The sequence below is a fragment of the Platalea leucorodia genome (genome assembly GCF_965183815.1).
Source record: "Platalea leucorodia genome assembly, chromosome: 4".
NCBI classification, from domain to species: Eukaryota; Metazoa; Chordata; class Aves; order Pelecaniformes; family Threskiornithidae; genus Platalea; species Platalea leucorodia.
The window spans coordinates 60,761,424-60,787,145 of record NC_138826.1 but is presented as its reverse complement, the minus strand read 5'-3'; the positions used below and the strand labels follow the sequence as shown (position 1 = coordinate 60,787,145).

At 48.7% G+C, this 25,722-nt stretch overlaps 1 protein-coding gene across 1 annotated transcript in view; it reads left to right on the top strand.

Moving 5' to 3' along the window:
- Positions 1-15,799, top strand: part of IQSEC3 (IQ motif and Sec7 domain ArfGEF 3) — a gene marked incomplete at both ends in the record, with an annotated part of 102,624 nt that extends 86,825 nt beyond the window's left edge. Inside the window, 9 exons of the mRNA XM_082308907.1 lie at positions 4,267-4,389; positions 5,048-5,214; positions 7,306-7,445; positions 8,285-8,410; positions 9,622-9,721; positions 11,369-11,530; positions 12,320-12,412; positions 13,071-13,114; positions 15,362-15,799. Of these exons, the coding sequence (XP_082165033.1) occupies positions 4,267-4,389; positions 5,048-5,214; positions 7,306-7,445; positions 8,285-8,410; positions 9,622-9,721; positions 11,369-11,530; positions 12,320-12,412; positions 13,071-13,114; positions 15,362-15,799 (1,393 nt within the window). The remainder of the gene's footprint in view (positions 1-4,266; positions 4,390-5,047; positions 5,215-7,305; positions 7,446-8,284; positions 8,411-9,621; positions 9,722-11,368; positions 11,531-12,319; positions 12,413-13,070; positions 13,115-15,361) is intronic.
- Positions 15,800-25,722: the final 9,923 nt, after the last annotated feature.

Genomic DNA, 25,722 nt, shown 5'->3' with positions numbered 1-25,722 from the left:
AAGAGCCCTCAAACTCCACCACCTTGTTTATGAGGCGGGGTGTCAGCACTTTTCCTGCTCACCTCAGCAACATGATCCAAACATCCAAAGTCCTGTCCCTGCAGGGCTAAATGCATCTCTGGATGCACTGTGAGCTCAATTCACATGGCTAGCTGCAAGTCCGTGGGGAGGAAGGAGTTGAAACAGGAGGAGATTTTATAACGTGATTACTCTGCCCCTACTTCATTATCCTTCAGGCTTCCTGGTGGTCCTGGAATAGGCATCTCACAGGCATTCTGCTGTTTGTGGAAAAATGAACTCAGCACTGGTTTTGGCACATGCATATAAGCTGCTGGTTTATTCCTTGGATGCAGAGAGGCATCCGCTTTCAGCTCAACCGTTGTCTCTTATATTGGCAAATCCGGTTCTGGGGAGAGATACCCTCTCATGCATGCGGTTACACTGCCTTTTACATTGCAGCTCTGGAGGCTGATGAGATCAATGTACTTTTTGCAGTATATTTGCAAAGATATCCTATGTCACCTTCCAGGGTCTCTACCTTGGAAAGAAAAGACCTCCTTGCTCTGGTTTCACAAAGAAAAGTTGCATTACATTTCAGGGGAGCTCTGACATAGGCCCCACAGTGCATTCAGAAAGTTAATGGGACTCCATACAAGAACCTGAGGTCAGGCAAGGCAGCAAAACTTGTAGCCACCTGGAAGAGGAGCAGGAACATGGCAGCCACATGGCACAAGGCTCTTTGGCTCTTTGAATGGACTTTGCTGTGTCAAATTTGCTCACAAAAAATATCAGACAACTATGATCCACCATTCTTTCTGTCTGTCTAGCAGCAGAAAGTAGCAGCATACCTGATAGCTCCTCTAGGAGCTATTCCTCAGGCCTTTGGCACAGGCTTGTCAGATAAATCAAATGCAAGCTCAGGCTGACTTTGCTTGAGTCGAACTTTCTTCCTAACCTGTCCTTTCTGCCTGGTCAACTTCTCCCAGGAAGCAGGATGGGGGGCACCCTTCTTTGGGCTGAGAGACAAATGGAAGGGACCCCCAGGAGTTCATCTTAGAATTTACAAAGTAAACCTGCATCTGTCAGTCTGGGAAAGAAACTCTCAAAGGAGAAGCTGAGCATAACTCGTGTAGCAATGCCTGTTTGAGTTTGAAAAGAGCTATGAACAGCTGCCTTTTCCTACTTGTCCTAATAAAGGCTTGATGCTTTCTGTATCAAGGGCATTGACTTTATTATTTGAGATTTGTACACAAAGGGGAGGACGTGTTAGAGCAGCCTGTGTGGCGGGGGAAGGATTGATCAATGAGGGAGGGAGCGAAAGATACGTGATTTAATGCTGGTGGATTGGGGTTACTAGGGTGACCTCAGCAGGTCTCACCGGTGTATGCAAGGACTCTGCTTTCACATGTCTGGAAGCAGACAATAACAGCAAAATCATTGGGGTCAATACTGAGAAACATCACGCATTGGAAAGGATTAAAAAATAATAACAAAAGTCCAACTGCAGAGGTGGTTGCAGCTGTGAACACAATAACGACTAACCAGAGAAAACCTTTTCTTACTGTCAAAGATAAATTCAAAGAAGCAGAATGCCTTAATGTCAACCCAAGGGACATGTGAGTGTAAGTATGAGAAAAATAAAAATAACAAAGGAAAGAGGCAGTGGAGGAAGTTTTTGCTGATGCCAGAAACCATTTGTGAGTGTTTCTGCAGTCCACCTCTTGGAGAGGAAAAAAAAAGATTTCATGTAAGATTTCCTGTGAGAGCAGCCCCATTGATTCTCTGCCCTTGCTCCTCACCAGTTTTTCCTACATTTTGATTATACAGAGTTTGTGCAGGGAAAGAGCCCACCTTTCCTAGGTGAGGTTGTAACAACTCCAGCCTTGGAAGATACTGAACACTCTATGTTCAGCCAGAGCTCTTGGTAAGTTATTCTGTGGGTGTCACTCCAGTTAAGTAATGATATCTCAACTCTTGAATCAATAGGGGAATGGAGGAATGGAGAGACATCTCTGAGCATTTGAACCCTGTCCCTTGCCCATTTGAGACATCATGCAATAGATTTTTATTCTAGCAAGGCTGCACATGGCATTCAATAGCCTAGCTCACAAAACATTTCCCAACAGCCTACAGCAAACTGCAGCACTGTAGAAAAGACCAACAGATACATCTTCTATCACAGAAAGGAAGAAGAAACTGATGACAGCACATCCCTTTATTAGCAGAGGTTCGTTTGGTAAAATTTCCAGATAATCCTAGGAAATGGAAGGATCCAGAAGAGAGCTAATCCCCTCCCCCTCTATTTTTCCTGTACCACTCCTCATACGGTCCCAGCAACCTGTCTTGGGGAAAATTTCCTCCTAACATTAAATATGGGGTCAGTTTATCCTTTACAACGTGAGAAAACAAACCAAACACAATACAGAGGATGAAATAAAGGGGGAAGGAGAGGGAGATAGAATTAGCATCCCAGGTATATAGAAGCAGAAAATATGAAATCCTTGAATTTTTAATACACTTGTAATGTCAAGGTGGTGCCATATGACTGAAGATTAGCAAATTAGTAGCTTTGCATTTAAGGAAGGCTTAAAGAAAATGGGATTTTGGCACCTGTGAATTTCTTGGTCTGTCAGATAGCATGTCAGCTTTGAGAATTTATTTATGGGAAAGAATAATGGCAGACAGGAAGGTAAATGATACATACCAAAGCCATTGGAGAGTAGATTAATTCAATGTCTGTCTTTGTTAAAATAACTGGTTTTCTAGACAAGGGACATGCAGAAGGTAATTCTAGACTTCAGCAAAGCATTTGACATGAGAAATTGTTAGTTGAGAGTGGAAGAGAGAAATTAGCAGAGGAATCTTAACCAAAGGAGAGAATTGGCTGGTGCAGACATTAGTGCCTACATACTCTGCTGAAATGGGTAGTGGGGCCTAAGGGAGGTTATGAGCAGAGTTTTCTGAGTCTAGTCTTTTGATTAAGGCTTACAGTAATGACCTGGACACAAAAGGTAGGAATATGCTAACAAAATGTGCTGAAGCCACATGGGGAAGGTGGTGTCATTACAAATGACCAAAATATCATGCAGTAAGAATAAGAACAACTAGATTATTTGACTAATACAGACAAAGAACTGTATTAGTAGGTTTTGGAGACTAACAGTAGGACTTTTATAAGCTGAGAATGGTTTAGTGGGAAACAAGAGAAGTGGCATCCCCTCCTTTGGGTATCTAAATTGGCTATAAATTACCAGTGTGCAATGCATCACTGTGAAAGGAAAAGTGGTACCAGATGTATGAGGTGAAGGATTTCCAGCAGATAACAGGGAAGCATGGCACTAAAGTGTGGTGCAAATGGAAAAGATTGTGTGGAATGGGTAGAAATGTATAAAATGAATAGGGGTTTGGACAGAATGAATTGTTGGGGACTCCTGGTGTTTGATTACATGGGCAGAGCTTTACCCAGCCTTGATATTACAAGCCAGCTGATATTGCAATGTTATTTCTGTGCAACAGCTTCCATTTCCTATTATTTTCTCTGAGCTGGCTCTGCTCTATAAAGACATAATGAACGTTGTTGCTGCAGTCGTTGAGTGGGACTGAAGAGTGGTGAAGAAGATATGGGTTGCAAATGGGGATGTACACTGGACAGAATGGAAGGTGGGGAGAGGAGAAGTGCAGGAACTGCCCATTGAATAGAGATAAGAAAAGGATGGATAAGTGAGTAGTGAACAAATGCACGTGCTGAGATGGAGGGATGAATGGACAATGTGTGAAGGATTACCAGATGATAGGAAAGGCAGAAATAGACAGATCTATATCTATATTGATATCGGTATTGATATAAGTGTCTAAATATCTATGTCAATATAGATGTCTAGATAGCTGTATCTATATAGATAGAGATAAATATATATATATATATACTTTCACTGTATATGTAAATATATATGCTGTATATGGTATGATATGAGAGATATATATATCATGGTGTATATACACACACATGCATATATATATATGTGTATGTATATATATATATACACATGGTTAGGCACAAGAATTGCTCACCTGCTGTAGAATGCAGGAATCACTTGTCTGAAATTACTGCCCATTTTTAGTATGATCTGGGCAGCTGTAGTGATGTCTCAAGGCCTCTCCCATGGTATTTCCCTTGGGGACTGAGCCTTGACACCGCAGTGAAGGAGCTGCCTAGCATCCTTTGCGGCAGGAGGTGCTGATGAAGGCTGTGTCCCCCTCCCACAGCTGCGTGGTGGATGAGATGGACTTCTCAGGCATGGAGCTGGACGAAGCCCTGCGGAAATTCCAGGCCCACATCCGCGTGCAGGGGGAGGCACAGAAGGTCGAGCGGCTAATTGAGGCTTTCAGGTAAGAGAATGAGCCCTGCAGCCACACTGCTGCAACCAGGTGGAAGCGGAGAACACACCCAAGGCAGAAAACATGCAGCAGCCATGGAGCGAATGGCCAGGGACCTCCCTTCCAAAGAAGGTCATCATGGAGGGGCTTCTGAAGCACGGAGTCCTCTGTGCCACTGCTGTGGCAGAGCCATGTCCCTATCAGATGTTCAGTGGCATGAAGGGCACAAAGGGCCAGAGTGAGGCCAGTCCTGACATGTCTGCCAGCAAGGGACTCCCTGTTCATGGGTGACTCACGGGAAGAGCAGCACTGGGGCTTGCAGGGGTGCTGGGTTGCTCCCTTGGTGCATCCAGAGGAATGCTTTGCCCTTAGCAAGGCAGGCTGGAGTAGACACCTCCTATATTACCCTTATGTAGTAACACCAGCCTGAGTTGTCCTCTCTAGTCTCACTTGCTCTTTTGGTTCCTGGGGACAAGAAGGCTGAAGTTTCAGTGGCCTACTTCAGCCATTGGTGGGTAAATTTGCCTTCAGAGAGCAGTCAGTTCCTTCTCATTTGTGGGAGAGGTGGAGTGAAAGGATGAATTTGATCCACTTGTGATGAAGCCATTGCCACCCTGGAGCAGAGGACTCTCATGTTCCATTTTAAGTGTGTGCATCCCTCCTGCTGCAGCCAGAGGTACTGCATGTGTAACCCAGATGTGGTCCAGCAGTTTCACAACCCGGACACCATCTTCATCTTGGCCTTTGCAATCATCCTCCTCAATACGGACATGTACAGCCCCAACATCAAGCCTGACAGGAAGATGATGCTGGAGGACTTCATTCGCAATCTGAGAGGTGAGGGTCCCGCTTTGATTTTTTTGCCTTCTTGCTGCTCTAAATTCTGCCTAGGTGAAGGCAGCAAAAAACCTAGTGGAGCTGCCTTTCTTCAGGGCTGCTGCTGTTCCCTGTGAGCCAAACATGGAGGGCACTTTAAGGTGTCTTCTACGATGCTGGGGCAGGGGAAAATCTAAGCTTTGTATTCTGCAGAAAGCTGTCCAGCCTTCTCAGAAACGTACCATTTTCCTTGAGAGATGGTTTCATCTTTTAATAGATCTCACAGCTTGGAAGCAGTCCATTGTATTACATTTTCCTATTGTTCAACTCCATCCTTCTTAGACCCTGCTGGATTGTGCTAAACAAGTCCTTCCCCTCCTTGCTGCTTTGAATATATGAACACATTTTTTCCTTCTATTCAGGCTAAATCTTCCCCTTCTTAATTGCTTGCAATTACTTATAGTAACTGTAGGCCTGACAAGGTCCACACATACATTACCTCTTTGCAATTTTCAATACATCAGTTCCCCAAATCAATTTTCTTCTGTTTTTCAGGGTTGGTCCTTCCCATCTTGGTAATAGGTTGCTAAAAGAACGTTTTCAGATGTGGTCACAACATACTCATATACAGAGCCACCGCCGCCTCCTTATTTTCAGATCTGCTAATGCAGCTTAGTATTGTTGGGCCTTTTTGACATTATGTCTAGACAAATTCTTGTCTAATTTCCCAGCCCTGTTCACTCCTAGGTCATCCTAGGTCAGCCATCTTCCAAGTGTCTCTTACTGCACATCTGCAATACAGATGAAGCACCCTCAAAGTTTTTCCAGTGTAAATCCCTGTCTAGATTTTGAACTTCTGTGAGTTCCTTTGACTTGTTTCATGTCCTGACTGCTGTTCATAAAGTGTCGTCTCAGCCTCCCACACCTTACCCAATTTGTCATCCACTTCAGACTGGTATAATGTGACACTGAGGCCATCTTTCAAGTTATTTCTTGAGATACTGAATGGGGCTGATACCTGCCATCATCCCCTTTGGTATCACAGCTGATAGCACTAACTCAAAAGGTTTTTTTATGTTAACTTACACTTAGAGTTGCTTGAAAATCTGCCAGTTCACATCACAATGAATTCAGCCAACATGAGGATCATTCACCTCCAGTGTGTAACACACCACAACTCACTAGAGCGAGTGAATGTCACCCCATTACAGACAAGGGGAGACAGTTCACTCCAGACTCACCTGCAGGCCAATGCCCAGGTGAGTAGCTTCACCAGCCTGTGTCTGAAAAAAGACAGTGTTCAGGCTACATTTGCGACGACGTGGATGAGGGAGCCAGGAGATGACAAGGCCTCTCCATTCCTCAGCAGTTCCTCACCTGCATCATTCAGGGTAGCACATCTCAGAGCAGGGAGCTGGAGGGAAAGTAGAGAAAAGCAATATAAAATGACTGAAGGAATTCAGTTCAGAGGAAAGATGATTGGCAGTTTAATTTGTGGTGTTTGGCTCAGGGCAGGGTGAAAGAAAACTTTTCTGCCAGGCTCTGCAAGGGTCAGACGGCAAAATTTGGAGAGTTACCTAAGGAGATGTAAAAGGGGAAGGGGACAGGGCCAAGACAGAGATATCACAGACAGAGTAACAAGAAAGGAGACATCACAGAAGGAAAATGGTGGAGGCCGCCAAGCAAACAGGAGAGCTGACGCTTGCATTGGCAGGAGGAGCAGCTGGTTCCCATCATAGATCTCCTCCACATCTAGCATTTCTGATGATATGAAATCAATGCAGGGGTTGCTGCTGAGTGGCCTGAGATATATGAATGTGAAATTGTGGCTATAAAACCTTAGGGAACACATGGAAAGGAGCCACCATGCAGAGCAAAGGAATAATGAAATCTTCTGCATTGGCCTTAGAGATGTCAGTCTCTCCTGCTGGTGCATTAGGTATGTTAGAGCAAGAAAGACGACAGCCTAAAGTGAAATATTGCTCTTTCCCTTCAGCCTTCCCAGCACTGCACAGTGCAGAGGCAGTAGTTGCCTGTCAGGGACCACCGGTTCTTCCCTTTCCTTTCCTTTTCTGCCTGCCTAGCCTGCCCAACATTTTCTGTGTTTGGCAGGGGTGGACGACGGTGCTGACATCCCACGGGAGCTGGTGGTGGGGATCTATGAGAGGATCCAGCAAAAAGAGCTAAAATCCAATGAAGACCATGTGACTTATGTCACCAAAGTGGAGAAGTCCATAGTTGGAATGAAAACGGTGAGCACCCATAACCCTGCTAGCACCCATTCACCCCTTTCACCCCCACCTCTGTCACTGGCCCTCTTTTCTGCCTTTTTCCTCTATGCCCCTGCTCCTCTTCTGTAACACTTTCCTTGCTTGTCTTGATGAATTCACTCCTTTTTCTCCAAACACCCTTTTCCTTGTGATCTTATTCTTTCCTGATTTTGGGGGATCTTCTTGGCCAGAGTTTACAGTATCTGGTGTGGTAATTGCTTGCCCAGGAATCTCATTGCCGGTCCTGCCTGCCAATGCTCCAGTGATAGCCCAGCAGTGTTTCAAACTTCCAGGTCTTGTGAGGGTGTAGGAAGTGATAGAAAACAATTTCACCCATCTGTCTCTAATGAGTTCCCTAAGGATTGCTGGGGTTAAGAGACCTTCAAATGCAGAGACAGCGTCTTTAGCAGTAACCGATCTGTAATGCAAAGGCATACATACTGTCTACCCAAAATGAGCAGCATAATTTCTCAAAGCCCAGGAAACCTGCAGATGTCCAGTGGGGTGAGAGAGGATGAACAGTCACCCAGTGATTGGAAGCCAGAGGTATATGAAGATAGGATGTGTGAGCAAGAGGGTTGCCTATAGCCTGTCCCACTCCTCTTGATTTATCTAGATCACAAAGGCATAGCGCTCTCTGCTATTGCACCAGCAGGAAAAGTGATGGTGAGGAGTGGTGGTGAGGTCACGATTTGAGTGGGCAGAGTGGGCAGAATTGGCTTGTGCTACTGTCACTGGGCGGAGTTGTGCAGGCTGAGGGTGGGGGACACCCACAACAGCACCTCCCTCAGCCCCTGCATGCTCTTGTGGGTCTTCTGCAGGTTCTGTCCGTGCCCCATCGCCGGCTGGTCTGCTGCAGCCGCTTGTACGAAGTGACTGATGTGAACAAAGTGCAGAAGCAGGCAGCTCACCAGAGGGAAGTTTTTCTCTTCAATGACCTGCTGGTGGTGAGTGTGCTCTGGCAATTAGGCACTGCAGTGATAAAACTTGCCCTGATTTCTACAAAGAAATCTAAAACCAGTCCACAACATCCACTTCCCCCCTGTCCTAAGGACAGACTATCTCCTGGTCCATCAACATGGTAAGACACAGCTCTGGATCCTTCACTGTTAAAAACCTACCAAATCTAAAACTCCTCTAACCCTTGAAAAAACAAACTGTCACATCCCACAGCCATCCAAGCAATGTCATTGCTCTCTCTCATGCCTTTGCCAGCAGGGAGCTTCATTTCATGAAAGGGAGGTTCATTTCTTTGTCTGTCTGTATTATAGTAGACAGAGCCCTGCCATGCACTTTAAATCTTTCCTGCCACACTTTAAAACCACTGCCTTCTAACATTGCAAAGGCTGTAGGAGAGTAGATATTACTTACTGGAGCCCCAAATATATATAGTACTTTTAAAAGTCTCCTGCCCCAGCAACCTTGCAACTGTGTTCAGACAGGCACAAGGGAGGGCAGAGGTATGCTGAGACTGGAAGGATGCCAAACAAGATGGAAGTTCTGCTGAATTTAATGGCAAAGTGAAACTGTGGATGTTGCAAATGTAAGGCTAAAACCAAACCCTTTTGTAGGAGCACAGGACAAGAGAGCTTTCCCCACCTATATTTAATGGTTGGACTTGATGATCTTCAAGATCTCTTCCAACCTGAACAATTTTATGATTCCATTCCTCTGCACTCATTTGTACAGTTGTGAACCTGGGGAGAGGGTCTGCTCCTTGCTATCCCTCTACACCATGGGATAAATCAGATCCATAAGAACTAGTGCTGAGGGAGCGAGGGCAGCGCAGCGTTCACATATGCTTTTGTTCCTAGCTGTAAGGTATTTCTGACAGACTTCCCTTAGCCTTTTGATCTGGCCCTTGGTGAAAAGAATTACCCTTGCAAAGTCAGAAATGTGGGCATCAAAAAGCCAGCACCCCTGGGAGACAGAGAGCTGAGTGGGCCCCAGGGCTATGCGTACAGAATTTCAGAAGTGTTGTTACAAGTGCAACATGCCAGGCAGCTTTCTGGGCAAAGAGCCTGTCAGTCACCAAGTGTTACTCCCATGTACAATTAACAGAGCTTGCAAAAAGCTTTTTTGCTTTGAGCAGTTTGCATTGTTCTTGCCTCACTGTTCCCCACCACTCTGCCCAATGATGCTTCTCTCCCTCCAACAGATCCTCAAGCTTTGCCCCAAGAAGAAAAGCTCCTCAACATACACATTTTGCAAGTCGGTCGGCCTGCTAGGGATGCAGTTCCATCTCTTTGAGAATGAATGTAAGTCCATTGCTCCTTGATTGCCTGGAGGGGTTTCACAGGGAAAAAGAGGAGGGAGGGGGCCGTGTCACCCAGTGTGAGCTTGCATCAGAAGAGAGATTCCATCAAGGTTAAAAGTGGAGGGGAGAAAACTGAGGTTTGGTGCTGAGGAGATCACTGTGCAGGTACAGTGTGATGAGAAGAGGCTCCTGGTACCTCTCACTAGGTCTGAGCACCTGCAGAAGGGCTGAACTCAAGCTCATTGAAGAATCTGGCTTGTCATGGTGGCAGAGAGAGCATTAGTGGGGAGGAATGAGGGAGTCAGTTCCCAGATACATCTCACAACTCTCAGGAGCCAACTGTGGGCGGAGAACCTCGTTGATGAAACTGATGCTGCCAGCTTTAGCCCCTCTCCCCTCATGCCCAAAGTCACAACTCCCACCTCTACCTTTGACACTGATAAAGGCTCAGGTGCTGCTGCCGCCTCCCCACACTGTCCCATGCTGTGCCATGCTGAAAGCTTCCCAAGACAGAAGCAGAGCCCTTGGAACAGCACCCACCAAAGCATGGCAAGAGGCCAGCCCTAGTCAGCCTGACCTTGATGGTCTGGGAATAGAGCCATGATGTGTCATGATTGAGGCTGGTTGTGCGGTGGAGGAGTTCCAGAAACAGGCAGGCTTCCTGCTGGCGCAGGAAGAGGGGCTGCACAGCAGTCCCAGGCAAGCATGGCAGATGCCCACTGGGGTTTTTGTGAGCACCTGCAGAACATGCTGCAAGGAAGGAAGACTGTAGCAGCACTGTGGCTATACTAAGTTTTTTACATCCTCCCTCTACCCTATTGGCAGCATGAGTCACTCTTTCAACACCCTACCCTCTTCAGCACGCAGAGGCTTTCACATCCCTGTATGTACAAAAGAGTCATTCATAACCGAGCATCCTCAAGAGGCACCATCAGAGCTGGGTTCAGCTTTCAAGTGTATCGTGACTGTCCCGGGAGTGCGCAAGGATCTCCTGGCAAAGGCATCCCGTTGTGTATCCCCTGCAGAAACAGAAAAACAGATGTTCTAAAGAGCTTGTGATCTGAACAGATGAGACAGACACAGGGTGGGAAAAGGGGTGTGGAACTCTCTGCACAGCACAATGATCTCCCCACCCATGCTCTGCTAACACCCCTGCCATGTTCTCTGCTGATGGAAGTAGAGACTGGGGAGAAGTTCTGTCACTGTGGATGTTAATGGCTGTTCTGGCTTTGACTCCAGGAGCCACCCTCTCCTGCTGTATCTCCCACAGGAGAAAAAAGTAATGTTGGCCTCTCATATATACTGTTTACTCCTCTGCAGATCCAGAAGGGCTTTACAGTCGTACCTCTGTGCTCAGGTTCCCAGAGCCAATGTTGCACTAAGTGTACCTAAGAGCTAGAGTTTTCTGGTTTTGGCAGCACCGTGGTGCTGGCGGTACTTGCCTTGCTGCTGCAACTTAGCCATTCTGTTCCCTTGTAGGGCTGCAATGCTGCAGGTTCCCACAGTTTGCAGCGTGATAAACTCTAGGTGTGCCATTCCTTTGGACTCGTGTTGGAAACTCTCTGTCCTGCAGAAGTACCAAAGCAGCCAACTACTCCAGCAAGAATGCCTAGGGTCTCTTTATTTTGTTGACACATCTTCCTTACAGATTACCCCCATGGCATCACACTGGTGACCCCAGTTTCGGGCTCAGAGAAGAAACAGGTACTACACTTCTGTGCTCTGGGTGCTGAGGAAATGCAGAAGTTTGTGGAAGATCTGAAAGAGTCAATAGCAGAAGTGACAGAGCTGGAGCAGATACGAATTGAATGTAAGTGCCTCTAATACAGTTCACACTGCAATGCCATCACGCTGCATGTGTCCACAAGGGAGAAAGGGTAAAGGAAATGGGCTCTTCAGGACAGGGGGAAAGAGGATGAGCAGCATGAGTCTGCACAGGATTGTTACTGTGTTCACCGATAGGGTGAAAAAGCAGTCAATCTCTGTGACCACCCGCCAGCAGGAGAAGTGGAAGAACTTAACTACTTATGATGCTTACAAAACAGGGTGTATGATACCATGGCCTGAAATAGTGAAGCTTAGACTGTCAGACCCAGAAGACTCTTCTCCATCCCATACTCCTTTGACTATGCAAATATGATCTGTAGATAGCTGGGAAGTACAGGACAGGTCTGGTAGTCTTAGCAGAGTTGTCCTTCACTCTAGGAATGTCTAGGGGACAAGCAGTCTGTACTGTGTCCCTCTGTGGCCTGTCTTACACAGATTAAATGTCCATGTAGCCTTTGGTGGCCTTTCCATATATAAACTGAAGAGCCAAAGTAGGTGGCATCAGTGGTCCCCTCCCATGCAGGAATAACCTATTCTGTATAAACACAGGTCATACATAGAAGGTCGTGTGGAGATATACAAGTTCCCTCACATGTCAAGTCCTCTCCAGTTTCTATTTTTTCTTGCCTGTTCCTCTCTCCCTCCTTTCTTGACACTCTTGTCATTTTCTTGCATTAATTCTCCTTGCTGACTTCCCACATTGCTCCTTCAGTATGCTTGTGTCCTTCCCTCCATCCCTCTCCTCGTTCACTTCCTTATGTCTGTCTTGCAGGGGAGCTAGAGAAACAACAAGGGGCAAAGACTCTCTCATTAAGGACCAACGGAGCCCAGATGGAACTGCAGTCTAAGCAAGGCTCTCCAACAGGTAAGAGGACACCCAACTTCTCTCGGTCAAGCAGTGCTGCCTTTGCAAATGTGTTCTCATTGGTTCCTGTGAGAATAACTGCAAAAAGAAAGGACGAGTTTTGTATCCTTTTGCCTTGGGCAAATAGTGGAAATACGAGAACATATGCATTCTTCAAATACCCTAGAAAAGCCATTGAAGTCTCATTACGCACTCTGTAGCTGTAACATCTAGCAAAGAGGCATTACTGATGGAGCATAGGTAACTGCCGGAGAACCTGGTCCACTCTTTCTTCTGTGAACTGATGCAACACAGTAACTGCACTATCAGCTTCCTCCAGCCTCTTCACCAACAGTTTGGACCAGCCTCTTTGTACCAAAGGCTTTGTGCCCATTCATGCCTTGGCTTGTATGCCAGCAAAAATCAAGTGCAGAGGTGAGCGGCTACCAACTCACTAGAATAGCACTGAGATCAGGACCTAAGGATGGGACGCCAAAGGGGCCTCCCCCTACCCCTCTAAGCAGCTATCATGTTGCAAGAGGGTCTGGATTTGTTCTTGCAGTCAAGAGCCTGGTTTGGCCCTGTACCTCTCCCTTTAGCTTTCCAGTCCACAGTATGAGGGACAGGTCTTGACAGAAGTACAGACCTCATGAGTGAGATCTTTTGTTTTATTTCAAAGGCAAGAAGGATTTGGGGGAGAAGGTCTCGGACAGCACAGTGGAGGTAAGTAGCGTGCAGAGCAGCTGAGGTAAGTAATTCTCTCTCACTTCAGCTCTTCTCACATTCTCTGTTGTTTCTTTTCTCAGGTTTTAATCAATGCCTCCCCAGCCAGACTGACAATTTTACCAATTTCCAGAGATACAATTAAAAGTTACTGCTAGGACGGGTAATACAACTTTCAAATCCAAACTAAACTTCAAAGCATTTTCAATCCGTTTTTATAACTGTAACATCCCTCATGGACCAAGCTCCCAAACGCTGTAGACTAACCCACCCCACTGCTTACGGGGAGACTGAGAACCCCACTAAAGACTTCCCTGACATGCTAACTCCATGCAGCATCACATGCAAATTCCCTGCAGCCCAGCTTTCCTGCACAATCTCTGCAGCCCTGTCTCTCCATCCCCTCTTGAAGGGGATTCAGCATGGCCTTTGTATACCAGAGACTTTCCCTAGAGGTTCACCTTCCTAGGTAGGGAGCTTGGCTGTCCTGTGTACATCTATCTTTGCAGGGATGTCTAGCATCCAGTGGGTTGCCTGTTTCTTCACAGACACCCATACTCCCACTGCCTGTGAGGAAACAGGAAAATGCGATCTTCACACTGAAAATCTTATCTACTACTTCCTACTCTCTCCCTCTCCCTGTCTGGAATGTCTCCATTGTCCTGAATTTGCCCTTTTCCAGGGTAGTTCTTTCCCCTCTTGTCATAGTATATTTACTTGAAGAGTTCAGCTTCTCTGTGGGGAGTGGGTGCTGCTGCTTTTCCCTGAAGAGCACCCCATTTCCCTGCAGACACCCCTTTCCTGGGGAAAGTGCCTTCTCCCAGCCAATTTCCTATCCCTGTTGGGAGGAGTGTTTCCTTGTGGAGAATGGCTTCCATGTATCCTAATGTCATTAGCACTTCATGGCCCAGCAACCAGTTTTTCCTAGGGGATGTTCCACTGCCTGAATAAATATTGACATGATATTATGTCCTGCTGTGCAGTGAGTCTGAGCAACCCCCATGCTTGAGTACGGACAGACAGCTCATCCTTGTTCCAGCATGGTGGGAAGCTTGGCCACTCCACAGCTTCTCCTTCCCAGTTGCTGGCGCTGCTGCCCAACATGCCAGACCATCAGGGCACCCCCACTGTCCCATCTGCCCATCTGTACCCCTCCCTAGCTGGAAGTGCTGTGCCAACCTGCGAGCACTTGTTTCCTACCCAGGGTTTGTCACTTGACTGACATTCTGTTTTGAGCCGGCAACTTTGCTCTGGCTTGGGGTCTCCATCAGCCCATGTCCTTGCCAGGAGGAATTATAACTTCATCCACCATTTGGGAAGCACCATTTTCCTGCTGTGCTTACCTCCCTAGGGACTTCCAGTGCAGACCAGCTCCTCCTTTCAAGCTGGACTCAGTGAGCTCCTTTATTTGACTCCATTATCAGCGTCTCTCTGTGGGGACCCTGATGACTGCCTGCTTCCCTTCCCCCTTTCAGCTGCCCAAGTAATACTCTGCCAGCAGAGGAGCATTTCCATTTCTTTGAGATTATCTAATCTGCTGCCATTTCATCATGAATTTCTTTTATCATTGTATGAGCTAGATGGGCATTTTTTCTTTCTTTTTTCTTTTTTTGAAAATCATTTCCTTTCGCTGACAAACCATCAAATGGATCAGAGGGAGCTGCCTTTTGCTAGAGTATGTCAGATTTCTGCTTTTTCCTTTGTAAACAGATTAGCCAGTCATGTGGTGTACCTTCCTACTCAGAAAGGCAGGGAGCTGGGAAAGGCTTGAGTCTCTCTGTCTCTCTCTATCTCAGATTCAGCTACCGTCATTTTGCTGAAACGTACAACCTCGATTATCTGAAACCTTGCTGTCTGGTTCCCCTCTCCTTTTTGCTGGTGGGGACAAGGGCATGACCTCTGAGGTCTGTTCATTACCATGAGAATTCACGGACGCCTCCACTCGTAGAGTTGACTTGCGTTCCCTGTGCTGTTTGGATAATCAAAGTTGCACTGAATTTGGGAACGCCAGCCCTGCTGCCTTTGACGTGATGGAAAGGACAGGGGCACTTAGGCCTAGATGGGGACGATGGGGCTATCAGAGGGGGGGGGCTGTGCAGCTGGGGGTTGTGCCTGTTCTGTTTTTTTGAGGGGGGGAGTGTTTAATGCACGTGAGGCTGGCTGGTGGCGGGGGTTCAGGGCAGCCAGTAGCAGCAGATAGGAAAAGTCTTGTAACATTTAATGCTTCTTTGGCTGTTTCTAAACTAGGTGTCAATTCACAACAGGCTTCAAACGTACCAGCACAACTCCGCCCTGGGGCCCGAGAGTGGAATGCAGCCCAGCATGCGTCTTAACATGCCACGGGAGCGGCTGGAGACAGCACTGGTGCCCTCGCACCCCGCCTCGGCGGGGACACTTGTACAGTGCCAGCAGATTGTCAAAGTCATTGTCTTGGACAAGCCGTGCCTCGCTCGAATGGAGCCGGCCCTCAACCAGACTCTGACACGCTACGTCACCTCCGATTCCTGCACCTCCACCCCCTGGCGCGGTGTGGGCAGTGGGCTCCCCGGGACCCCCATGAAGCTGGTCCATCAGCCTCCCCTCCCACCTCCACCACCTCCCTACAACCACCCCCACCAGTATTGCCCCCCCAGCTCCCTGCTTCAGAGGCGCAGGTACTCCAGTGGCTCACGCAGCCTCGTGTAGCCACACCACCAGCACCAAAACAGCACAGACTTCCCCGCTTCCCTTCCCCACCACCTCCCGGGGACCCTTTCTGCCTACAGAGATCTAGTTTGTGATTTATTTTTTAGTAAAAGAAGAAGAAAAGAAAAAAAAAGCTGACTGACCTAAATCTTACCCTGTCTCCCCTCAAGATGATGCTAATTGTGAGGAGCCATCTATAGAAACTGCCAACCTACATGCTCACACATCCTCATGCCCTGCCAGCCCAGCTGGCCTCCCGTGCTCGTGCCGTCCCCTTGTAGGACTTTGCTGCCCTGTTCCTGAGAGGCTTGATGACCTGCTGCTTTATAGGCACTGTGTCTTCCGTTTGCTACTCCTTGACCTCCTCCCCTGCCTTGCATTTACCTGGCCATAGGTTTGTATCCACCCCAAAACTTTGCCAGCCTCGGAGAGAAATGGACTCACCTGTGCCAAGGACCGACCTTGGGGCACTCCCGGGGGTGGAGTTCCCCCTGCCATCGCTGCTGCTGCCTGCTAAGCTGGAGCTGAGAACTTGTACCACTTGCCATGCTTTCTCCTCATCGCTCTTCAAATATTATCTCCTTGCAGCAGCCGGTTCCAAGCGAGGAAGTGCACGAGAGGAGGAGGAGGAGAGACTGTCCTGAGCTGCAGTACAACGCAAAGATGGCCTCACTCTGAACACCAAAACTCTTTCTGTTGTTATATTGGAGCATTGTACCAGAGACCTCTGCTGAGACCTAGCAGACCTCATCACATGTAAATACACCTGTATGGTAGCGTATGTATGGTGCATGCTTACTAAAGGAAACACCAAGCAGTTCTGAGGGAGCAGAAGGGAGGGATTGAGCCCAGGGATCTTCCTGGAATGGATGAGTACTTTTCCAAAGAGATGGCACCAAGAGGTGCCCTCCCACCTCAACACACACACACACACACACACGAAGATTGTCTTCTCTAGCATAAAACAGACCCACCTCCGCTGTCCTCCTCCTAGCTGGTTTTGTGTTTCCTGCCCACCTGCTTTTTTATATTCTGAAAGCAAAGCCAAGTGTTATGTTCACTTTCTGGGGTAGATGATCCCTTCACTGGGGCTTTTCCTCCTGTGTTAGAGGGAAGAGGCTTTTTGGAGACCACCCATGTGAGGTCCCATCTGTCTCTTTTACCTGGCTGTACTCTTGCCTCCATCAGCCCTTCCTATAGGACAGCTGCCCAGATACCAGACTCCAAGGCCTCTTCTCCTCTCTCCCTCCCTATCCCAGCTTCAAAGTGAGGGGAGGGGAAGATCCTAAGATAGAGATGACAGCTCAGCTCCTCTGCTTTATTGGGGACATTGATGTGAAGGAAGACGGCATTAAAAATGGGCTACGGATGTATTTTTAGAAAAAAAAAAAAATCTCTTTGAGCAGTAGGGAGGGGAAGGTATTAATTAGCTTAAAGGCTTTGGTCTCGCTCACTCATTCTATCTGCCTTCGAAGTTTAAGAAGATCAACTTTAGGATTTTAAAATAGGACAGAATGCCTTTTAGGGCCTTTATTTTTATTTTATTTTAAGAGAGAAAGAAAGAAATGCTCTTCCTTCCCATGCGAGGCTGAGACATGAGAATGGGGTGCCGATGACACAGCTGTTGGGTGAGGGGCAGCCGGAGTTGTTGGCAATGGTGGGGATGTGCGAAATGTCAGGGAAAGAGGGGCTGTGAAGACAGATGCAGGAAACTCTTTTTTACCTTGTGGGGTAAAAGCCACACAGCAATTTCCTTAGGGATTATGCCAGTATGCTCATCTCTGGGGCTATTGCCAGTGACAAAGCCACCGTGCATCAGGGACTGGCTCCCCTCAGTGCTCTCGGGACGTCTGCTGGCTCTGCTGAAATGTTCAGATGAAAGAGTTCACATATTTGACCTGGGCATAAGCTCAGCTGGGGTTAGGGGAAGCGAACAGGGGCTGGGGTGAAGCCCTCCAGGGCAGGAGCCTGCTCACTTCCAGGACCCCTTATTTCTGAGCCTGACCCATGTACCCAGATGTGCCAACAGCTCTGTCTAAGTTCTTTGCTTAGCTGTCTGGAGCAGGGCGGTAGGCTGCCGCTTTTATATGCAATAGCGGATGTACTGACCAGGAGCCAAGAGGCACAGCCTCAGGGCAGACTGTGAAAGCAGAAGACAGAGAAGATTGTAGGAAAACCCTGAACAGAAGCCCAGGGTCCCTCCAGACCAGAGAAGCATTCTTCTAGCCAGCCCCCCAGGGCAGTGAGGATGCTTTGCATCTCAAAGCTGGGCCAAGGGAGAGGTCCCCACCTCCAGCCAGGGCTCAGCCCCTCACCCTCCAGCCAGCTGTGAGGCACAGCTGGCCTGATGGGCTGCTGGCTCCCTCCAGTGTGGCAACCTGCCACCTCACTGCAGCTGGGATCTCATCCGACCTCATCCCACCTTCCTGGGAAAGCATGCGTGTGGCATGTGCCACTGTTCGGTCAATGTAGTGTGTGGCTGCCATTTTACTTTTACTCACTGCTGCGGTGAAAGGGGTGGTATCCAGGAGGCACTGGCACTGCCCTCCCTTCTCAGGGTTACTTTGCTGTCTGAGAGGAATGGCAGTACTTTTGTTTGTTTGTTTGTTTTTTCCCAGAGTGCAGTGAGCCACTGAAGGTCTCTGTGTGTGTTAAAATAAATAAATTAGATTTTACTTGACATTTAACACGAAGTGACAACAGCAAAACCTTAAGGTACTTGATGAAATAATTTTTTTAGATAAAATATTTATAACTATGTCTATGAAGTTCCTACAAGAGAGTTTTGCTGCTTTAATAATTGATTGGGAGAGCTACAAGAATGTAAAGAAGAAATAAGGAAGCTTCCATGAGACTCCCTTTTTTGTGCTGGATGAAGGATGGAAGCAAGTTAACTGAAGTGCCGAGGTACCTGAGGCACAGCAGGCTCTCAGGGCGAGTTAGCTCCATTTCCCTGACCTTGCAAAGGCTAATGCTGGCCTTGAGCTTTGGACAGAGAAGCAAATGTAGATAACCCTTGCTATCTTCTAGCCTCCTGGCTACAACTTCTTCTGTCAGGTTTAGCTGGAGAGACATCAAACCACTCTATTCCAGGTTGTCGTGGAACAGGTTGCTCTAAATTCTACTGCATAGCTGAGCCCTTCGGACCTTATTTCAAAATATGGATTTTTTTTTTTTCCCTTTGAAGATTGGTCTCGAAGGATGACAAGCACTTTAAAGCATGTCTACACCTCATCTGACCTATTGTATTGTCTGCTCCCACAGCCCTCCCACACGCAAGCAAGACACACGGACGCAGTGTAGCTGTAGTACTGTGAATAGACACCCTTGCACACAGACTGATCGCTGACAGGGTGTAGGCTAGAAGCAGCATGTCGGTGACAACCTAATGAAGGACAAAATGTGTACCACAGCTTGCCCGGAGGGACCAGCCCGAAGAAAAATCACTAGCTCTTGACAGCAGCAATTCTGGTCGTGAACCTAGCACAATCTTTCAGGTGGTGGGATCAGGCAAGAAGCTGCTGCAGAGATTAAATCGACCCAAATGAACCAGTGGCTTTTTGCTGCCGAAATCATATCCTTCTATATTAAAAAAGGAGGAGGGGAGAGAGAAAAGAGAAACCCAGTAAAGAGCATTCTGCACTGAGTGTCGGGTACGCAGTGGCCAAACAAGAAGGTGGCTCTGCTGGAAGGTGGAAGAGAGCAAGGTGTTACTGACGTCTACAGAGCTGCATTGCACAAACTGTCAGGCTCTGTCCCGATTCTCTCTTGCTCATGCTGGTGCAGGTCCAGTGAAATTCATCTGTTTACACCAGTAGCAAAGGGATGGAAAAATGCGACAGGAGAATCGAGCTTAGTGCAAACAATTTGGGTTTAATGCAGTGTTTGTCCTCTGCCGTAGTGGTTTTAATGCCATAATGTGGGCCACCGTGGTAGCAACACTTTCTGCAAGACCTTCAAAGCATCCCACTGTTCATGTTTTCTCTCCTCCCTGTAGATGAAAGGTGTGGGTATGGTCCACAACCAGAATTTCATCAATACTCAGACTTCTTCACGAAAAAGTACCACCAGATTTGGAAGTATTTGAGGGCCTCTGAGCTGTAAGAGTTTGAGTTTTGTTACACGTTTTTCAGAAGGCTCAACCTGCAACTATCTGCACACGTTTCTGAGGTTTCCAAAACAAATCTGAGCCCTAAATCAAGGAAGCTGCTGCTTGGCAGAGTCTCTGCTTTAAAATGCGAGTTGCTGAGCGAGCTCCCCCATCTCCTGCTCCACCAGCAGCCTCACTGCGCTAGCGTAGGCTCCAGGGATTGCCAGCAGTGTTTTGTGAGCTAGAGCTGTCCTCGTCCTGCCCGCTCTTTCACAGCCATGCCTGGGACAGCAGCTTTGAAGTCACCCAGCTCTTCAACATTAGTCACAAATCCCATCTGAATGTGTCTTTTTAAAAAACTAACAAACAAGAGAAGTGTTACCTGTGTGTAGGCTTTTGAAAGCACCTGTCTGTCTGTACCTATTTCCTGCTGTAAATATCACCAAGAAAAGCTTCCTTTGGGAAAAGCGGTGTGGTCACACCTAGCAAAGAGTCCAAATGGCTAATATTTTGTAACAAAATAACAAAAATAGATCAGAAGTATTTTATCTGTTCAATTAATAGAGTTTTAGAAATTATATTGAGATATGTCACTTGTGCGCTAATGTCTTCTTTGCCTCAGCCCCACCCCGTGTCCCTGGGCTCCAGCGGTGCGCGCAGGCGCGGGGGCCTCGCACCGAGGCTGTGCTCCCGAGGAGCGCTGAGCATCCTGGCTTCCTGCTGGCCCCGGGGGCAGCCCGCTCCGGCTACTGCGGATTTTTCCTCGAACGCAGCAGGAGCTAGCTCAATGCTCAGGCTCTCTGGGGATCAGATCCAGAGGAAACCAGGAAGAAATAATCTTAACCAAGAGATGGCAGCTCAGTGTGAAATCCACCCTTGCACTGAGGCAGAGAGGACAACGGGCTGGGGGGAAAGGCAAAGCCCTTCTGTGCTGCAGCTCCTTCCTTTCCGTCTTGCTGGCACGCAGCAGAGCCAGCCCCAAACCCTCCGTTCGCATCTGTGTAGCTCTGCACCTCTGGGGAAGGAGGCCCACACACCCAAGCAAAGCCCATGCTGCTGCATGTGCACGCCGCGGCAAGGCGGGCAACTTCACAAGCCGCATGTGCCAGTGCATGTGTTGGACGCCAGCTGGCCACAGAGAAACTCGTGTACCCAGAGACATCAGCACATACTGTGTGTTAACGCACACACCGTCTGCCAATGTGTAGGACTATGTGGCAGATAACATGTAGGCACCTCTACTATCCACACAGCTGAACACGCAGTACAAAAATATCAGGCATATGCAGCCACGCACGGCCTGAGCGGGGCAGCTGTGCTGGCTGCAGTTACCATCGCAGCACATCTCACAAGCTACGTAGGCTCAGGCTTGGTTACCATTTGGATGGGAGACACGTAAGGAAAATGACATTTCCCATGCAAATCAGATATACATGCATATTTACACATAGCATAACCCCAAGGTTAATGAAACTGACCTTTGTGAAGTTCTGCACAGGGATGAGAGAGATGCTCAAACACGTGCACACAAACCAAGCTCTCCTCTGCAATGGATGGGGGAAGGCAACCTACGTCTTTGCAGCTGAGTTGAACAGATGCTGGGTTCAGATTGCACCTGCTAAAAAAACCTGTCTATAGGTTGCAAATTCTTTGCTGGCTTCAAAGAATCCCTTCGACCCCCAGGCCCACAGTGAAACACCTGGGAGGACACAAATCCCTCTGCGACAGACAGGAAATTTCCCAGGAATTCAGAGGCTTCCGTTTATGTTTTTGTGTGCCACGGATATGTTATAAATCAGCCCATCCCAAACAGTCATTTTCTAAGATGTTTTGAAACAGGAGATTATTGGAGAAGTTTCTGCCTGATGTTTAGATCACACACCTGGCTGTAAAGATGAAAGCAATAAAACCAGATTGTCTATATGTGAAATACTCCTAACTTGCTCCAATGTGCAGATGCTATTATTAATTGGAAGATGGCAGGTCCCTTTGGGACGGATACTATGTAGACACATATAAGCAGTGCTGGTACAAAGAGATTACAGTCCAAAAAGCACATACCACGACTGTCACATTGCATCTGTACACTGTTACATTTATACAGTATGCATAATGTGCAATGACATATATATAGTGTGTTCAGAGTTGATCAAAATATGCCGCTCTTTTCCACAGAGAATTTTGAGATGCAATTTTTCTCTGAAACTTTTAAGATGGACTTTAAATTAAGCACATCCCTCAAGCGCTTTGCTGTAAGTGGGTTCCACCCACCCCCTGTCGAGCAAGAGGCAGAAGGCTTGCCGCTGAACTCAGCACCACGCAGCCTGCTGTCTGCCGCTTCCCAGGCGTTGTCCCCGGGGGCGGACACCCGTCCCAAGGCCCGCGCGAAGCGGAGCCCTCGGGGAGCCGTGCGGCGGCAGGGAGGTTACCGCAAACCCAAAGCTGCCGTGTCACCGTCCCTTACCAGGGACAGGGAGGGGACGGTGCCTGCAATGTCACCGTTGTGTGCCGGGAGCGATGGGCCCCTTTCCACCTCACCTGGGAGACTCTGGGGAGATTGCGCTGGTGCCTCGGGGGTGCCTGGGGGCAGCTGATCACGGAGTCAGGCTCCACCGTTCCCCACAGGTTTGGGTTTCCCATCATCGCCAGCTGCTGGGGGAGAGGTGCCCCTCTGTAAGTCACTGCCCAGATGCTGAGTCTAGCAACCCGCAGTCATGCACAAACTCCTGCCCGACCTGAGAAAGGCGGCTGAAAATAAGCAGGTGCCTGAAGGATGAGGACGACTGGTGAGTAGGGCTGTGGGATTTAACCAGTTTAGGAGCTCCGTCACACTTGGCTGGCCTTGGAGCATCTTTCTTGCAGCTAGTGAGCGCAGCTGAGGTTAAAAGCAGGCTGAGGAGCTGTGTTTACTGCCTTTTAATCCATACAATCCACAAGCTGGAATTGTTCTCAAGCATGTAGGGCAGGATCTTATTTTATGCAACGCCCATGCTCTAGCCTTGGGGTCTGACACTATGGCATAATCATCAGTGACTTCTTGAAAACAAGAGTCCTGTCTTCCTAAGCCTTCCACCTCATGAAGGGTAGAGTCTCCCAAACAATATCAAGTTCATTTAAAAAAAAAAAAAAGGGGAGTGGAAGGGAGAGGGAAGGATCTTCCTCCACAGGACTATAGGGCCAAGGCTAAAGCAGCGAAAACACTTTAAGTGCCTGACAGAGAAACGTGCCCATCCTGATATTCCATATGCACCTTCCAGTTCTCTCCCATTACGGAAGGCTTGATTTTTTCAGTATGTTCCAGCTCTTCATCTCAAACGTGCAGCAGCCTCATGCTGACTACTCACAGACTTGCTGACCAAACAGGACTCACACGGTGCCAGCAACAGGAGCAATTGCCCCTCTCTTCCACTCGCCCAGCTGCACGCTCAGGATTTCCCTGCGCTGGCGGCCCCTCTTCGCTACTCTCATCAATTTCCCATTGCTAAATCAGAGAGAACAGGGCAGCCTCCTCCCACACCCTGCTGCAAACTGGTGTCCGCCCGCAGGACACTACAGCCATCCGTGTCCTTCCGTTGCCACCCCGTCCCGTTTGCACAGCTGGCTGGGAAAGCGCTGGGTCAGTCCAGGGCAGCTTGCAGTGAAAGGTGACGGCTTTGCAGGGCTCTGCGCTGGCAGCAGCCACCTCCGCACCCTCCTGCCTCCCGCCGCTGCCTGCGACAGGGGAAGCGCTTCCCCCTTCCTCCCCTCACCGCCTTTTTGAAATGAGCTATTCATTATATTTCATAAAAAACTTGGAGCAAAGTATTTGGGCAGCACAGGAGAAGGACAACGTGTTCCCTGTAGGAAAACACCAATCTATATATTCTGAGCAGACATCTCTGTGCTGGCTCTGGCTAAGCCCGAAACAGCTAAGCCCGGTGCAGGCAGGCCATGCCAACACGAGGGCGTAGCACGGGGGGCTGCCAGCCGCCTCTGATGGCAGCTAGCTGGATGCCAGCCCTCCTGGGATGCTACGAGCACGGCTTTTTCCCCGCCAGGACAAGCAGCTCTGGCAGGAATAGGAGCGACCTGGGACAGCTGATGTTACAACTGTTGTAACTAACTATCCAAGTAAAAGGCAAGAAAAGCTGCCAAACCCCTCTTCAGCTTCCTAGGCAGGGGGAAAGAAAGGCAGGGGAAAACAAAACAGCAGGCGGAGCTGCAGCCCTGCCATGCAGGGAGCCCAGCCCCACGCTAACCCTCTCGCTGGGGCAGCCATCGCCAAACAGGTCGGTGCTAATAGTACCAAGTCCCCAGGTCGCCCGGCTTTGAAAACTCTTTAGGAAAACCAAGTACAGAGAAAGCCTGCTAAAAACAGGGAAAACAGTCACTGAAGTGAGCCTGGCCGTACCAGGGCCTGGTGCCTGGTGCTGGTGTCTCTGCTGAGGCATTGCCATAAAGCGGCTGGTGCCCAAAGCCTCCTCCTGTTTCCCTGGTCTTCGCTTTTGTGCAGAGGGACGCTTTCCCCTTGCTCCTGGAGCAGGTCCGGAAGGGTTTAGGTCCTTGTACATCCCCTTCGGGGCCCAGGAGTCAGCAACAGTGGGGGGAAATCCCAGCTTCAGCTTTCTGAAACAGCTTTCAGCCCCACTTACTGGCTGGCTGATCCCTGCCACCTTAGCTCTGCTTCATCCTCTCAGTCCCAGCCTGTGGCCCTCTGCCTACAGAAGGAATCACCTCCTTCGCACCCAGCGGGCCGCAGCAAAGCCATGCAGCCGATGGCAGCATGAGCCAGAGCACAGGGCGGTCCCTGTGAGATGGATTTCAGCTGGCGTGAGCGGGCAGCGTGCTGGTTTCACCACTTATATCAATTTTCTGCACACTTAGGATCTGCCTCGTAGGACCCACAATTTGACACAGCCCTTCTCACCTCCCTGTGGGGACCAGTTCTCCATCACGTCTTTTTGTAGGGAGGGAGAGCATCGCTCAGTAAGGGCCACATGAATCCAGGCAGAATTATCTTCCCTTTCTAAAGGGAAAGAAAAAAACCCATCCTCAGGGATCTGACCTCAGCCTTCAGCCTCAGCTCACATCTTCTGTCATCCCTGATGAAAAGGACAACCCATCCAGCAGCTCAGGACAAGCGGCCAAGAAAGAAATGTGCGAGGGAAAAGCAGGAGCCCTTATTAAATAGCTTGTTCAAAGATAAAACCCTGGCCATCTGTCGACTTGCACTAGAAGAGGCACTGCTATAATAATTAGCAGAGGGAAAGGCGGCAGAGATGCCAGTGAAAAAAACAGCAGTTTGCTAGCATTTCGCACAGGTCTGCCATGAACACAGTGGGAGGAAGGAGCAGGGGGAAAAAGTGCAAAGGAAGAAAGATCACGTTGCCTCGCCAGGGCAAATGCTGCCGGCGGTGAGGGGCAGAAGCTTCCCAGGGGCCACAGGACACTTTGGGCTGGTGCAATTTGTCACTTGGCATCCCAGGAGCAGATGCTGCCATGGGGAACCAGCAGGAGCTGGTCTCTCTCAGATCCTGGGGCCCTGCCCTGTGGAAGAGTCCCCACAGCTGGGGGGTGTCCTGGTGGCTGTGGTGCTGCCGGGGAGGGGGCAGCCCCCGTGGGGCTGGGTGCATGTGGCACCCCACCAGGCAGTGGCTGGGACGCTGCCAGGGGCACCGTGCTGCCGCACACCTCTCACCATGGCTGTGCTGCCCACCCAGCACACTCCCATTTAAACAGTGATGGCTGATACAGACTCACCCTCCATCCCCAAAGAAAGAGGCTCTGCTTTCTTTTCAAAGCTCAAAGCATCCAGGAACCCCCGAAAATCCATTGGCCCAGCACAACAGCAGCA